Source organism: Apiospora hydei (genome assembly GCF_038363865.1).
Source record: "Apiospora hydei strain CBS 114990 chromosome Unknown utg000009l_segment0_segment0, whole genome shotgun sequence".
NCBI classification, from domain to species: domain Eukaryota; kingdom Fungi; phylum Ascomycota; class Sordariomycetes; order Amphisphaeriales; family Apiosporaceae; genus Apiospora; species Apiospora hydei.
Window position 1 is genome coordinate 5,502,100 of NW_027117368.1, and position 15,205 is coordinate 5,517,304.

At 55.0% G+C, this 15,205-nt stretch overlaps 8 protein-coding genes across 8 annotated transcripts; 6 read left to right on the forward strand and 2 right to left on the reverse strand.

The window, feature by feature from the left end:
* Positions 1-95: 95 nt before the first annotated feature.
* Positions 96-795, forward strand: PG997_013537 (uncharacterized protein; the record flags this gene model as incomplete). Its single annotated transcript, XM_066817851.1, has 2 exons — positions 96-252; positions 323-795. The coding sequence occupies 2 exons, from the start codon at positions 96-98 to the stop codon at positions 793-795; spliced, it is 630 nt and encodes a 209-aa protein (XP_066663543.1).
* A 1,236-nt stretch (positions 796-2,031) lies between these two features.
* Positions 2,032-2,517, forward strand: PG997_013538 (uncharacterized protein; the record flags this gene model as incomplete). The annotated part of the gene is made up of 1 exon (XM_066817852.1): positions 2,032-2,517. The coding sequence occupies one exon, from the start codon at positions 2,032-2,034 to the stop codon at positions 2,515-2,517; it is 486 nt and encodes a 161-aa protein (XP_066663544.1).
* Positions 2,518-3,106: 589 nt separating this feature from the next.
* Positions 3,107-4,623, reverse strand: PG997_013539 (uncharacterized protein; the record flags this gene model as incomplete). Its single annotated transcript, XM_066817853.1, has 2 exons — positions 3,107-4,429; positions 4,501-4,623. The coding sequence occupies 2 exons, from the start codon at positions 4,621-4,623 to the stop codon at positions 3,107-3,109; spliced, it is 1,446 nt and encodes a 481-aa protein (XP_066663545.1).
* Positions 4,624-5,384: 761 nt separating this feature from the next.
* Positions 5,385-7,241, forward strand: PG997_013540 (Protein transport protein SEC61 subunit alpha; the record flags this gene model as incomplete). The annotated part of the gene is made up of 5 exons (XM_066817854.1): positions 5,385-5,394; positions 5,591-5,604; positions 5,718-5,972; positions 6,034-7,109; positions 7,166-7,241. 5 exons carry the CDS (start codon positions 5,385-5,387, stop codon positions 7,239-7,241), a joined length of 1,431 nt encoding a protein of 476 aa, XP_066663546.1.
* Positions 7,242-8,050: 809 nt separating this feature from the next.
* Positions 8,051-9,581, forward strand: PG997_013541 (HET domain-containing protein; the record flags this gene model as incomplete). Its single annotated transcript, XM_066817855.1, has 2 exons — positions 8,051-8,588; positions 8,689-9,581. 2 exons carry the CDS (start codon positions 8,051-8,053, stop codon positions 9,579-9,581), a joined length of 1,431 nt encoding a protein of 476 aa, XP_066663547.1.
* A 41-nt stretch (positions 9,582-9,622) lies between these two features.
* Positions 9,623-10,484, forward strand: PG997_013542 (uncharacterized protein; the record flags this gene model as incomplete). The annotated part of the gene is made up of 2 exons (XM_066817856.1): positions 9,623-9,780; positions 9,851-10,484. The coding sequence occupies 2 exons, from the start codon at positions 9,623-9,625 to the stop codon at positions 10,482-10,484; spliced, it is 792 nt and encodes a 263-aa protein (XP_066663548.1).
* A 959-nt stretch (positions 10,485-11,443) lies between these two features.
* PG997_013543 (uncharacterized protein) lies at positions 11,444-12,562 on the forward strand (the record flags this gene model as incomplete). Its single annotated transcript, XM_066817857.1, has 1 exon — positions 11,444-12,562. One exon carries the CDS (start codon positions 11,444-11,446, stop codon positions 12,560-12,562), a length of 1,119 nt encoding a protein of 372 aa, XP_066663549.1.
* Positions 12,563-13,304: 742 nt separating this feature from the next.
* Positions 13,305-15,164, reverse strand: PG997_013544 (uncharacterized protein; the record flags this gene model as incomplete). Its single annotated transcript, XM_066817858.1, has 1 exon — positions 13,305-15,164. One exon carries the CDS (start codon positions 15,162-15,164, stop codon positions 13,305-13,307), a length of 1,860 nt encoding a protein of 619 aa, XP_066663550.1.
* Positions 15,165-15,205: the final 41 nt, after the last annotated feature.

Sequence of the window (15,205 nt, forward strand, 5' to 3'; positions counted from 1 at the left end):
TTCATCAATCAACTCAGTGTTAGCACCAAGCCCATCTAAGCGCTTTCAAGGAACCACCAGCACCAGCACCAGCACCACCAACCCCAACCGCCATCATGAAGTCCATCTTTGTTGCCGGCCTCCTCATGGCCACCAGCGTCTTCTCTGCTGCCGTCCCTGTGGCTGCCGCCCCTCAAAAGCGCCAGCTCGAGTCGCAGGGTGCCATCCTCGATAACCTCTACCAGCAGATCGTCGTACAGACCACGCAGATCAGTAAGACTCCACTACAGCGATCCCATGCCATGTTACTTTCTACAAGATCAAACTAACAACATTCCCCCAGATGCTACTCGTGACAACGCGCCCGAGAACCCCTCCGCCCTCGAGATCCCCGCCATCGCCGACGACATCAACACGCGCTTCGCCGCCATCACCGAGGCCCTGAAGCAAGCCAGCACCAAGTCCGAGTCGCAGCGCAAAACGGCCCGCACCATCGTCGCCCGCCAGAACGGCACCGACAGCGGCAGTGACGACGGCGAGGAGGACGGCGGCGACAAGTGCGACGCCGCGTGCATCACGGGCAAGGTCCTCGACATCGTCCAGGAGGTCGCGTCCACCATCCGCGCCGTCATCGAGAAGTTCGGCCTCGCGCCCTTCCTGCTCCGTATCAACCCGCTGCTGCTCGCCCTCAGCGCCCTCGTCATCGGGCTCGACGTCCTCGTCTCGGGCCTGCTGCTCACCGTCACCGCCGTCGTCAACGTCATCCTCGGCGGGCTCGGCCTCAGCTTGCTTGCGCTGGGCTTCGCTGCCGCCTAAGGTGGTCTGGACGAAGGTGCAGTGTACATAAAGCATATGGGGTTTCCTGGTGTGAAAGACAACAAAAAGCGATAGATTGAGGTCATTCTTATTAGACATTCTTGTACATATTTACGCTATGTAATCGAAATTCCCAAGTTGTACAAACAATATTGTCCCCAAACAACCAAGTGTCGGCGTTCTCATCTGATTTGTTTCAAGCAAATAATCTCCGCACCTTCGCGCGCAGGACCCTCACGAGCCCATGGCATCTCAAGGAGTGTAGAATATTGCTTGTTGAGAACTTGCGTACTGTGTCAAGCTACGTTGCCCTCCGAGTAACTGATTTGCATGACACCCATGGATAATTCAATCAAGTTACTCACAGCTCTGCCTACTGCTCATTACAATGAACCCCAACAAACTGATCACCTACTTGCCCTGATAGCAAACATGTGTAGTAGTCCATCTGCTGCACCAGTAATTCATTTATTCTCGATATTATGAGTCTTAGGTGCCTGCAAATTGTAAAGGTTATGTTGTATCACACCACTTGGGTTAATGAAGCGGTGTCGCAGCAGACATATATGATGGAAAACCACATCATGGGATGAGGCCCGAATAACGTTATATATTAATAGCACAATCAAATTTGGGACATGACATTTTAAATGACTGTTATGAGCCACTTGATGGATCAGGGGTAAAAGGGGGAGCCAAAAGGGGAGGGGGAACATGAAGACAAAAACCACAGGAAAGAGAAACACCAAACACCAAAAAAGATTGATTACCATGTGCATTACTCGGTGCCTACAAGCCCACTAAGTGGACTAACTGAGCGTTGGTGTTACGCCAGACCCTATAGATCATTGTTAAGCAATGGACACGGCCCCAGCCCTTCAGGTAAACCCAAAGGGTAACGCTCACGGAGGGAATCGAACCCTTGAACTGAAGGCAGGCGAGTTAACTGTGCAGCTAACCAACTGTACCATGGTGTGTTTGTTATTGAATATCTCGTCAATTTAGATATTTAAGTAGGGTGTGGTGGTTTGATAGCCATGGTAGATGCCTGAGGAGGTACCTTTTGTTTTGGAGCTTACCTACACCGCAGCTTCACGAGCTCCTTGAGATTGAACCTTTCCTTCTCCATGTTTTTCTCAGATTGAAAAACATCAAACTCGATCTGAAACTTTTCCATTTCCCACGTATTTTTTCTTTGAAAAGTATTCAATCCAGTTCCAATCAGTATCGCCGACCATGGCCCAATTCACCGTCGATCTGTACGAAATCCTGCCCCGTGCAGGTATGATCGTCGATCATACCCTGCCCTTCCTGTCCTCGCAGCGCCGCGATAAGCTGCTGCTGAAGCGCCTCCGCCTTGCCGGCGTCGTCGGCAACGCCTTCTACAAGCGGAACCAGTACCGCAAGCCTCTGAACGACGCCCTCACGGGCATGATGACCGCCGCCGCCGAGGCCGAGCAGCAGCTGGGAGCCAGGCTCCAGCAAGAGGAGAAGACCGACGAGGAGAACGTCGTCCCGTTCCTGACCTTCGTCGAGGAGGTCCAGGCCCGCACCCCCTGGGCCTCCGAGATGTCGGCGTCCCTGTTCTTGGACCTGTTCGTCGCCGTGCTGGGTGCCCGCGTCGCCTGGGTGCAGAACCCGCGCCAGCCGTTCCAGCAGGAACAGCATGCCACCACCGCCCTCACCGCCCAGCGGCTGCTCGATGCGGCTCCGGCCATCTAGGATGTGGCTCGGACCGAGCTCGAGTTCTACAAGCTCGCCGGAGGATTCGACGAGGACGAGGACGAGAAGGAGGGAGAGGTAAGTAATATAGAGACACTCGACCCCATTTATCACCCTTGATATAGGTATACTAACCCAATTTCGTCGTTTAGGTGCCCGCTGCCGCACAGCCCGACCCCACCGAGGAGGAGAACGCCGCCGAGGGCGCCGCCATGGAGATGGAGGTGACCCAAAGATTCGAGGGGATGGAGGTGGAGGGAGGAGAGAAGATGGACCTCGATTGAACGAAACCAGACGAGAGGAAGAACTTTGCCGTCGCTTGAGACGAAGATTGATAACGACGAAAAGAGTCGACCAATAAATGATGCATGTGCCAAAGGCCAAAGATGCCGGCACCGGGGAACGCACAACCACACGAACACTTGACCACGTTGCTTGAAATTGTGCATGAATTCGAATGACACTATGGAATGGTATGACAGATACTTCTTGATCTGAATTGCTCACCCAAGACGCAGGTACTGGATACCATTCGCGGTGGTAGACCACGACTGAGATTCTGCTGGGAAATGCGGAATCGCCTATTTGATCAAGCTGCGGTTGACTCGTCGCTTCGATCGATTGGGCTAGCCTTGCTCGGTTCGGACTCGACGGCATTCCCATCTTCTACCGGAACCAATGCGGTTCGGCTCTTGTGTTTCAAAACACGTCGATGGCTGCGCCCTTTCAGGTGCTTATTCCATTGGTCTTCAGTGGTCAGTGTTACATTGCATAGGTCGCAATGGCGGGCCTCGAAGATCGGTTTGGGCTTCATGTTCTCGTCGTTGAAGGCCGAGAGCACCTCAGCTGCGGTCTCGGAGACGCCTGCAGGAGGAGGCAGTTCATGTCCCTCGAGAAACAGTTTGGTAATATCGCTCGTCGGAGATAGAACGTTCTCTGAGAAGTTGGAGGCATCGGAACTGTCCATTAGGTAAAAGTACCTCAAGGCGTCCCTCTCCTTCAGGGCTGGCGCGGTCTTCAGCCGTATCCATCTTAGCTGGGATCGCGCATATTGGCGAGTGGCAGTCTTCATATCCTCCAGTCCTGTATTTCGTAGTTTCTCCAGCTCTTCGGGAGATACTCCATCCCGCTCTCCGTCGAGAAACGGCTCAAACTGCTTGAAGCCAATTGACTGCCAGATGCCGCGTGTTCGATCCACGTCGTTTCCTAGTGCTGTTTGATCTCTCAAATAACAATGAAGTTCTCTGACTTCGTCCATCAGCCCGGCCTTCTCCATCTTGTCGATGCGCTTGTCCAGTCGTTCTCTGAGTATGTCGGGTTTGGAGTACACCCAGAACATGAGCGCTTCCCATGGGCTGGAGGACGGCGCAGCCGAGGCCTTGGACTCTTGCTGCTCCGCGTATATGTCGGAAGCCTTTCTGCCTGTGGTAAGAAATATCTCCAATGATCTCTGAATCTTGCGCCTGTCGTCGGGGTGCCATCGCGAAGCTATGGCGGGATCCACTTCGCGCAGCTTTTGCAGCATCAGATCTGTCGGCCCTTCCAGAATCGCATGCTGCTGGCGCGTATCAGTCTGTGGTACGTGAGCCACATCCGGGTTATCGGACTTCTGCGAGTCCACGAGGCTGTTTTCGAAGAGCAAGGCGCTGATGTAGTAATGCGTACCGCCAACAATGATTGGCAGCTTACCCCTGCTGCGAATCTCGCCGATCAGCTTGGTCGCTTCCCGCGCAAAGACACCAACCGTCCATGTAGGCTGGTCATGCGCGATGGTCGCCAGCAGATGGTGAGGGACGCCTCGCTGTTCCTCGGCTGAGATCTGGTTGGTGATGACGGGTAGGCCCCGATACATCTGCATGGCATCTGCATTGATGATTTCTCCATTAAATCGCACGGCCAGATCTACTGCAAGCTATATTGAATCATGTTTAGTTACTATATACTGAGATATCTAGTGATAGATACTGCTGGTGGTTGACTTACGTCCGATTTGCCGGTTCCTGTGGTCCCCATAATAGCCACCAGGGGCAGTCGGGGTTGTTTTGCGACAGACATAGTTGCGACATAGCGGACGGCGACTCTCGACTGCAAATATCGCAATATCATGAAATCATGGGAAACCGCGTCGCGAACCGAACGATTGACTTTGTTACTATCAAGTCGGATGGAAATTCTCGTCGTGGTTGCGCATCAGCGCATATCCATCAAATTGGACGGAGAATTATTCAATGCTCGTGGCGCATACAGTACCAAGCAATGATATCGCAACCTTTTGGCGCATCACTTTTTGGTAACTGTCCCTCAATTCAATTGATGAATGTCTGTGCATTGACCATGCCTCCCACCTGCCCACTGCCTTTTCAAAATTAAGGTTGTGATCCCCCGGTCCGGGACGGAATAACGTTCCTTAGCCAGTCCCAATTCCCCATCTCTTGCTTTCGGGCAGCTTGAGCTAGGTACAGTACCGGTACCTAGCGGGAAGCAGCTTCGTCCCTTAAGTAATCAAGCCCAAAAAAGTCTGGCCTCAATTGATTGAAGCCAGAACATTGAAGCTCCTGCCAGATTACCTCAAATTGTGTCACGTGCACGGAGCTCCACCCGAGTTCAGCTTCTGGACACATATTCGCTGCTGCTGAGGATTAGTTGGGGCAATTTTTAAAGCCAGATTGACTGACTAGACAGGCTCCGTTAACTATCGCGAAAGCTGGTGCGCTTCGACTCCGACCACGTCGACTTTCCCTCCTTCCTTCCTTATAGTTCTCCCCCTTCTCCATCACCGCGACATCCCAGCCTTCTTGGGACAACTGTCGCTTTTCCATTCAGTTTCCCCTTCTGCTTCTCAATCCCATTGGGATACTTCCGCCACAATGAGTAGTTGTAAGTTTTTGCGCCTATCCCACTCCTCACCCTCATGCCGAATCCAGAGCTTCCAAAGCCTCGGGTCAGGTCGAAATCCGGCTTGATCGTGACCTTCCAAGCTCTGGATGGCGATGCGACCCTGCCTCCAATTGGTGACGGGGACCTACATTATGCCATGGAACAAATCGCTAACAATGCCTTTTCTCGAATGTAGTACGGTTTCTCGATGTAAGTGTCACCTCCCAGTGGCCGTCCATACCCACGCGATCCTGCGCTGCCCACAATGAAGCACCACATCAACCAACGAAGCTCAGGATGCCTGCTGACAACACCACAAACAGCTCGTGAAGCCCTTCGTGGCATTCCTGCCCGAGGTCCAGCAGCCCGAGACCAAGGTTCCCTTCAACCAAAAGTTGATGTGGACCGGTCTCACGCTGCTGATCTTCTTGGTCATGAGCCAAATGCCCTTGTACGGTATTGTCTCGTCCGACACCTCCGATCCGCTATACTGGCTTCGTATGATGATGGCCAGTAACCGTGGTACTCTGATGGAACTCGGAATTACTCCCATTATCTCCTCTGGTATGGTCTTCCAGGTATGTCTACAGCCTCCAGATCTTGCGTACCTCTTGGGCTTCAAGTACTGACACTCGAAAGCTCCTCGCTGGTACCCACATGATCGATGTCAACCTCGACCTCAAGTCCGACCGCGAACTCTACCAAACCGCCCAGAAGCTTTTCGCCTTCATTCTTAGCGCCGGAACCGCCACCGTCTACGTTTTCACCGGTCTCTACGGACCCCCTAGCGATCTTGGTGCCGGTATCGTCTTCCTCCTGATCCTCCAGCTCGTTGTTGCCGGCATGATCGTTATTCTGCTCGACGAGCTCCTCCAGAAGGGCTACGGTCTTGGCAGCGGTATCTCCCTGTTCATTGCCACCAACATCTGCGAGTCCATCATGTGGAAGGCTTTCTCTCCCACCTCGATCAACACCGGTCGTGGCCCCGAGTTCGAGGGTGCCGTTATCGCCCTTTTCCACCTCCTGATGACCTGGCCCAACAAGCAGCGTGCTCTGCAGGAGGCTTTCTACCGACAGAACCTCCCCAACATCATGAACCTGTTGGCTACTCTGGCTGTCTTCGCCGCCGTCATCTACCTCCAGGGCTTCCGTGTCGAGATCCCCGTCAAGTCTTCGCGCCAGCGAGGTGCCCGCGGCTCGTACCCCGTCCGCCTCTTCTACACCTCCAACATGCCCATCATGCTGCAGTCCGCTCTGTCTTCCAACATCTTCTTGATCAGCCAGATGCTGTACTCGCGCTTCTCTGAGAACCTCCTCGTCCGTCTTTTCGGTGTCTGGGAGGCTAAGGAGGGTTCCGCCCAGCTGTCCGCCATCTCCGGTCTCGTTTACTACATGTCTCCTCCCCTGAACTTCAAGGATGCTCTTCTCGACCCCATCCACACCGCTGTCTACATCGCCTACATGCTCACTGCTTGCGCCATCTTCTCCAAGACCTGGATTGAGGTTTCCGGCTCCAGCCCTCGCGATGTCGCCAAGCAGCTGAAGGATCAGGGTCTCGTCATGGCTGGTCACCGTGACCAGAGCATGTACAAGGAGCTGAAGCGCATCATTCCCACTGCTGCCGCCTTCGGTGGTGCTTGCATTGGTGCTCTCTCCGTTGCCAGTGACCTCATGGGAGCCCTCGGCTCCGGTACTGGTACTCTTCTGGCTGTCACGTAAGCTTTTTCTCCAACCCCTTTTTGTAAATTGTACCTTACTAACAACATGACAGCATCATCTATGGCTACTTCGAGATCGCAGCCAAGGAAGGTGACCTGGCAGGCATGAAGGGCATGATCATGGGTTGATCGTAACCTGTTCTGTTGGGTAATCAACATCAACACTTCCTCTGCTTGGCCCGTGGGTCAACGAGCTTGACCAACGACCATTGCGTGTATCATGGGCGGGTAAAGAAAAGTTCTCTGAATCATTCAGCTAGGAGGGATGAGCTTGGAAACGCATCAGCGATGGCCTGGCCTTGAACAGCTACCTGGTCCTTTTGGGGACCTGGGCCTGGTCTGAGGACAATGTGTACTTATTAACTATTACGTATTACACGAAGAAAAAGACTTGTATAATACGTCCCAATTTACTTTTTACCGATATATCACGATGATTTCCTCCCTCTCAATTGCCGATATGTAGCGATCTTCTCGAACTCCCGTGACAGAAATCCAGCATTACCTTCGCCCTTACAATGGGGTGTTTTGTATTCAAAGTCTCCCTTGACTATCTTATTGGGTCACAGTCTTCAAGATTTGTCTTCCTCGGACCTGAGCAGATTTTATGACACTCTGGTGGCTAAGGATGCGGTAGTCGGAAGTACCTACTGTGCTACATGACCATTTCCATATCAGTCGCTCGGTGTCTTGGGCTTAGCATCACGCTTTCAGCTCGTAAAGACAATGCTACTTCAGCTTGGAGCCTATGCAACCTCAGGATTGGCCCGCTCATGCACCCCGACGCCACGAAGTTCAGCTGCTCAGCTCTGTCGCAGAGCTTCTCTTCGGGTTTACGTAGATAAATACACTGCCATAGCTTGCGCCGGCATGGTATGCTGCCTGTCTGTCACGCCAAGTTTCAAGTTTCGTTGAATGTTTGCAAACTCCTTTCAGCCATGCCTATTTGCAGCGATTGCCAACTGCTTGCGCTCTGGACTTTTCAGGGCCCAGATCCCGGGCTCAGTTACTACGAGCGTCCCCTGGATGTCCGACTGAGCGACTTCCCGGAAGAAAAGGTAGCCTGGAGAAACCGCAGTTGGCCGCACCGCCGATTCCTTCTCAGCGTCTTTGAGCTGCACCTTCAACCCGCCGGGTGCGCTCTGTGCCGGTGGTTGTCCGAGTCGCTCCCGAGGCAGACCGCCAAGGCCGACTTTGTTGACCGGATGCAGGCCAGGGTCGCCGCCAAAAGAATGGAAGCCACGCACTTGCTGCCTCCGCCGTCGGACGAGACGCAGTCTGACCTGTGGGCCACTCTGCCCCAGACGATTGATTATGATCTCCCCGTGGCCATCTTCACTAGGCCTCATTGTTGGAATACCTACAGAGCTGCCCCCGGAATCCTCTGTTTGGGCGCGCACTCCCAACTTGACATGATAAACAACGATTTCGGCGACGCCGACCGCAAGAAGTCCATCGCCGTTGTTGCTGAAGGTGGTGAGTATCATGACCCTCTATGGGACATATTTCGAGGAGGGTGGTTTTCCGAGACCTCATCTGCAATGGTGCTTGCTGATTCGCTTGACAATCTCACTAGAGCGGATATTGCACAGTGCCATATGGTCTACCAAGCCAGTTTACTTCGAGGACCGCGCCCATACAATTGTGTCCTGGCTGCGCACTTGCTCCACTGACAAATCGGACAAGCATGCGGAATGCGCTGCTCCCGCACCGCCGTATCCGGCGAGGTTTCTCGACGTCAACACGAGTTTGGACGACCGTTTTATCAAGCTGGTTCGGTCGGGAGACGTGGCCCCTGATCCCTCCACATCGCGCATACGATACCTTGCCCTAAGCCACTGCTGGGGATCTACCACTACCAAGCCATTCACCACGGCCAAAGCTACCCTCCGTGACAGAATGTCAGGGATATGGATCTCAGTCCTTCCCAAGACGTTCAGGGATGCCATACGCGTGGCAAGGGTACTGGAGGTCCAGTACCTGTGGATCGACTCCCTCTGCATTGTTCAAGATGACTTGCAGGACTGGACCGTGGAGGCTGCCAAGATGGCCGATGTGTATCAGGGCAGCTACTTCACGATTGCGGCTACCTCATCGCCAGACGGAGACGGCGGGCTTTATCTTGACTCGGTGACTCCTGCGACCAGAGTAGATTTGCGAAGGGCAAAAGAGTCGTCAAAACCGAGCCCCAATACTTCGAATGCTGAGCCGCCTGATGCTTGCTACATCCGCTACCCTGTCGCGTCACCCGACACGATCCGCAGTGGACCCCTGAGCAGCCGAGCCTGGGTTCTCCAGGAACAGATGTTGTCCACTCGCCTGGTCCACTTCACTGACAGCCAAATGTTCTACCAGTGCGCCGCCGGGCTAAGCTCAGAAGACGGTGTTCTCTACAACACGGCCACCCGTTCGCGCGGCATTACGAAGACTGGAAATGGGAAATCGGTGCCAAATGGTGGGTGCTGGTGACCGAGTACAGCCGACGCTCCATCACGCGCGAGAGTGACAGGATGGCGGCGATGACGGGCATCGTCAAGGCGTTTTCGCAGAAGACGGGAACCGAGTTTGCGCTCGGTCTGTGGGGGGGCTTGATGTGGTTGGATCTGGGATGGTACAGTTTTCATTCTTATGATAGTCGTCCTACTTTCGACGACCCAACGCTTAGCAAGTATGAGTGTTTCTCAACATCCCCATCCATTTACTATCCCGGATGAGACACCTCTGACATGTAGGAACAGTCTCCCGAGCTGGTCGTGGCTTTCGATGAAGTGCCGCTACATCGCCAACCTCTGGGAACTCGCAGAGATACGTGGGAACTATGCCGGTGAAGCCGTGCTCGTTGAATTCACCTGCAAATGGGAGGGACCCGAGTACCTATCCCGGCTCCTCTCGTCGAAACTGGTGATTTCGGCCCGCATGAAACCCCTGAACCTCAACATCCCGCCCTACGCGAGCTCCTTCTATCGGGACAGGGTGGGCAACACCCTCGACACGAGAATCGGCGCCGGCGACGGGGACCCGTCCGGTCTGCTTATCCACTTGGACGGGCCCCTGAAGCAGGCCGACTTCGGTAGCCTCTACCTACTCCGGCTGTACACGGTCAAGTGCACGTATAGCAGGTCGCCGCTGGATGATTTCGTCTTGCTGCTCAAGCGAGAAGAAAGGAAGGATGGACCGGTGTACCGCCGCCTGGGAGCAGGACACCTCGCTCGGCCGGTGCCTCCGCCTTACATCCCGTGGAGCACGTCGTATCTCAGTGCGCTGGCGGAGCCGTCGATGGAGGTTCCAACAGGCTCTTATCAGGTTGGGTCACAGGCGACGGAGCAAAGCTTCTTTGACGGTGTAGGAATGCAGAAAGTTGAGCTCGTGTGATGTATGTAGAGACTCCCTCTACTTGTTGTTTTAAGAAGCCTCATCGTTCATGTTATTATCTTCAGTATTCTCGTTTATTACTCCAAAAATAAAACCTGTTTTGTAGTTAATTTTAATAACCTGAAACTGGGTTTCTAGCTTGCTCGGCCATCGATCTGAATACCAATAACACGAAGTGGCCCGGTCAATGTAGGCTTGTGCGTTGTGTGCAGTGTGATGTGTGATGTGCCATGCTTCTGGAGAAGGAATCCTTTCTTTGTAGTTATGTTGTCGAATCTCGAAATACAGTTGGCACTTTGTGTCTCCAGGCGCGAGACAAGGGGAAACATCCAGTCTTTGACAGAATTTGATACAGTGTAGCATCCAAGACACTGGTTGATACACGTGCCTTTTCCAGTTTCAGTATCATACCTTTGTTCAGCCTTCTATCAGCTGGGTTTCCTTCGCGGGTGTAATGGATGGCTGCTCCTATAACCGTAGGTGGTGAGGCCAGCATTACTTTATAGTCAGTGAATCTATCGTCGATTCAATGTAATCGAAACGTGACTATTAAGTGGCATTCAATCTACATGCCCTGTGGCAGCTGGAGAAAGCGGCACGTGAATTTATCTCCCTGAGGCTTATTGATCATACAGCACAGGAACATTCTTCAAGTAACTGATTGATTGTGACAAGCAGATCTGGGCCTTTGCTGCTTCTATTCAATGCCATTTCAGCTAGAACGTTCACTACTTAAGTGCTTCTCTCAACCTGAAAATTCTCGTTTGCACCCTCCAACTGCGATTCATTCTTCCTCTTCACCGGAAGCATTGGCTTCTTATCATCGACATCCCTTTTTTTGTCGGCGATACTCACACCATTGTCGGCGACGTCTCCTTGTGATCAAATAGTCAGGGCTTAGATCAGCGATCCATTGCTATTGCATCTTGCCGAGAAAACTTCGATCGCAACATTGTAAGATGACTCGCCGAGGCAGCAGGGCTAAGAAAGGCCAGAAGGAGGCATCGAGTGGCCAGCCCCCGAATCAAGAACCTCGGCGTTCACAACAATCCCAATGGAACACTCGCGCCTCGCCTCGCCCTCGTCCTGCGGCAGGCCAGGAGTCGCGGCAGGCCAGAGCGCCTCAGGTCGCCGATCGTCGCACCAATTTCCCGGTTCAGCAGCCTCTGCAGCGACAGCGCAGAGCTGATGAGATCGGCGATTCCCATCGTCCTCCTCCCCCTGAGCCAGAGCCTTTCAATCGGGATTACGACCGCCGCGCTCGCGCCCTAACCCCGATTAGATCGGCACACCCGCACGATCTTTGGAGCCCTCGGCGTGAATACGTCCAGTTTCCACGGGACGAGCGAGATGCTCTCATGGCCCAACGTTACCCAGCTGACTACCCGCGCGGCTACCCCCATGGATACTACCGCCAGCGCACGCCGGAGTACTACCGCTACCAGCCGTCGGAGCTCATAGAGCAGAGACTGCCCTTTGACGGTCGCGGTCCTCCCAGCAGCCGCATGGCATCGGAACCTCGTCGCCGAAGAACGCGCTCCCTGTCCCCTGCAGCCAGGCCCGCCCGAAGCATCGAGAACCCTGGTGGTCCTGTCCCAAGAGTCGCCGAATCCCGTTCTGTTCACGCCGAGTCCCAACCTGTCCACGCCGACCAACAACCAAGATGGGCGACAACGTGTGGCTACTGCAAGCGCGAGGGCCACGAAGTCAAAGACTGCGTCTCCAAGATCTCCAGCGCGGGCTACGTCCTAGCCTGCCCCCGCTGCAACACCAAGAACCACCTGTACCACAAGTGCCCCTTGCTCCCGGCCGCGGGCACGCGCGAGCGCGAAGAGGAAGACCTCTACTACCTCCTGACCTGCCGCCAGAACAAGCCGCAGATCGGGTCGGGCCCGGCGGACCTGGCCGCCCTCGTGCGCTGGACGACGCCGAGCCTCGTCGCGTTCCCCTGGACCACCGACTTCACCCTGCGCTACCACGAAGATCCCCAGCAGGCCGCCGCGGAGCGCGACTACGACTACAGCAAGTTCGACTTCGGCGCTTCTGGGGAGGCCGTCGTCCGGACCGCGAGGCCCTGACGCGCAAGTTCGACCCGTCGCACCCGGCGATCCCCAAGATCCCGATCCCGACTACTCTAGCGAACCCGGGTCTGCGGGAGGATGAGAGTCGCCAGGGAGGCTTGCCTGGTGACAGAACGGAATTGGTCGGCTCCGCCTTGGACGATGTCAACAAGCGCGCCGACACCATGCGCGGCGTCAACTCTGGTAAGCCAAATGCCCCTCCTAGTGCCTAAGGTGCTAGGCTAGGAGAGAAAGGACATCGTTTGCTAATCCCTTCGCCAAGGAAACAGGCATTAACAAAACTGTCGCAACCCAGCAGCGAACTGACAGTCCCTTTGGCTCAGCTGGCACGACCCACACTTGGAACTCGGCGTCTGCTACAGTGTCGCCGACAAATCGAGGCGCTGTGAACAACAACAAGGCTCTCCGGGCTCCGACTAGCAGCGAAGAGGGAGAGATCACGGAAGAAGAGCTGGGAACAAAGGGAACCGGCGCCTCGAACAAGGAAGCAGCAAACAGCCGTGGTGATCGTGATCAGACTTGGGAGGCATTCGTGGCGTCCGAACTCGAGAGAATGGATCATCGCAGGGCCATGAGAAAGTCTTCTGAGAAATAGGACTACGGCGCTGGAAGTGACACATGCTTGTCGTGGGTCTGAACGTTCTCGTTGTTTCACTCATTAGCACTTAATATGTAGAGTATGTAGGACTTTCCGGTTTGGTCAGCGATGTCTCGTCGCGGGGCTCGGCAATGCCTGTATCTAGAGCCTGAAGACATCAAACCTTGGTAATGCTATGGTTTCCCGCCAATCCACATCCACCTGCTTGCCCTGTCCGTCATTACCACCCCCACTAATGCTAGCATTTGCAGCGCGCATCTGCCATACGTGCGCTATCAAGTCCTCCAGCACCACCAGGTTCCTGAACCCCAGCTTCTTTTGCCCCCGGAACCAGGCCCGTATCCGCTGCTGCACATTGGGCTCATCGCATTCGGCGCCCAGCACCAGGACGGGCCACAGCATCATGCAGCCCAGCTCCCCCTTCCCGACCCGATCGATGGCCTCGAGCTCTGCGACACCCAGCTCTACGAGGGCTTGGACCGACGCCACCGGGGCTTGGCGAATGCTGCGCTGGAAGTAGACCAGGCCCGCGTAGTAGTACGACGTCGATACGTGCTGGATGATGGTGGCGTGTAGCTGGTTGCCTCCCCCACCTGGATACTGGGAAGGGATGGGAAACCCGAGGTACAATTGAAGTTCGAATGCATCAAACTGTCTATTCATCTCTTCGGTGGCGAACGCAGGAGAAGAAGCCCCGCCATCCGAGGCGGCCAGGACATTCATTTGATCATGCGCTTTAAGAAACGACCGCGAGACGCCGTAGTACGGAAACGAGAACTCGAGACTCTCGGCAGGCTGCTGTTGCTGTTTCGACCCTTCCACATCCTCCACGTTCAAGAACGCCTTCAGGTCATCAGCCACAGAGAAGTCGCACAGGATGGCCATCAGAACCATGTGTCGCCGAAAGGGCGCCAACATGGCCTCGTCGACGTCGTCCCGCGAGTGAAGCCGCGCCAAGTAGGCCAGCCCGCCCGAGACGTGCGTGCGCCAGCGCTGCGTGGTGCCCGAGACGGCCTCGACGGCGATGCAGGCCATGATGGCCATGGCGAAGGAGGCGTCGCGGTGCTCGTCGGCGCGGGCGAGGTTGTGCCGCAGGTGGCGGATGGCCTGCTGGTCGTGGGCCAGCGCCAGGGACAGGTCGTCGTCATCGCCGCCAGCACGCCCGCCGAGCTCGTACAGGTTATACGCGGCGCAGGCGCACAGGGCGTGGAAGATGCCCACGTTGGAGTTGGACTCGGCGCTCGGCGACATGAGGCCTGCCAGGGCCATTGGCAGCATCAGGGTGCGGCAGGGGTTGTGCGGTTCGTCGAGGAGCACCAGCTTGCGGCTCGTGAAGGTCACCCAGTGGTGGATCAATCGTTTCTGGTTCCTGGGCATGAAGAGCTCGTCTAAGTGGCGTGTAGGTTGTGGGTGAGACTGCATAGAGTAGTTACTTGGCGCTTCGGCGACGGATGATGGCACGGGCGGGGGTGTGTCTCTCATGCACCCAACACCGAACTGCTCAGCACTGGCGGGCAGGATGCCGGAGATAGTGCCTTGGCCAAGTGGCTCTTCCTCCACGACGGTATCTGACAGTACTTCTGCATCCTCAAACTCAGTGGATTGGAGGTTTCCGTTCGTACTGCCCTCCGTAGCCGGATTGCCTTGATTCAAGCAGAGAGTGCTGGTATATGGAGACGTTTCATGAGCCTGTATTGACGGTTCATCTCCGATGCTGTCTGCCGCCACTGTTCGAGCAGCCGGCGATTGAGGCAATGTGGCCGAAAATACGGAAAAGCCCAATTGCCCGAGACCCGGGGAGCCGTTTGGTATCCATTCATCAATCCTTTCTAAGGTCTCGTCAATCGCGCTCGACGAAAGTCCCGCCGTTCTGCTTGAGTCGTCATCCCACAGTATAAGCCGTCTGGGCTTTCTTTCCTCTGAGCCGGTGGCATCATCATCTTGACCATTGCATTGCACCCAAGTCAGGCGTATACCGTAGCCTTCACAAGATATGTGCATCTTCTGACAACGCTGGCATGATGGCTTTGCCCTAAACAGGG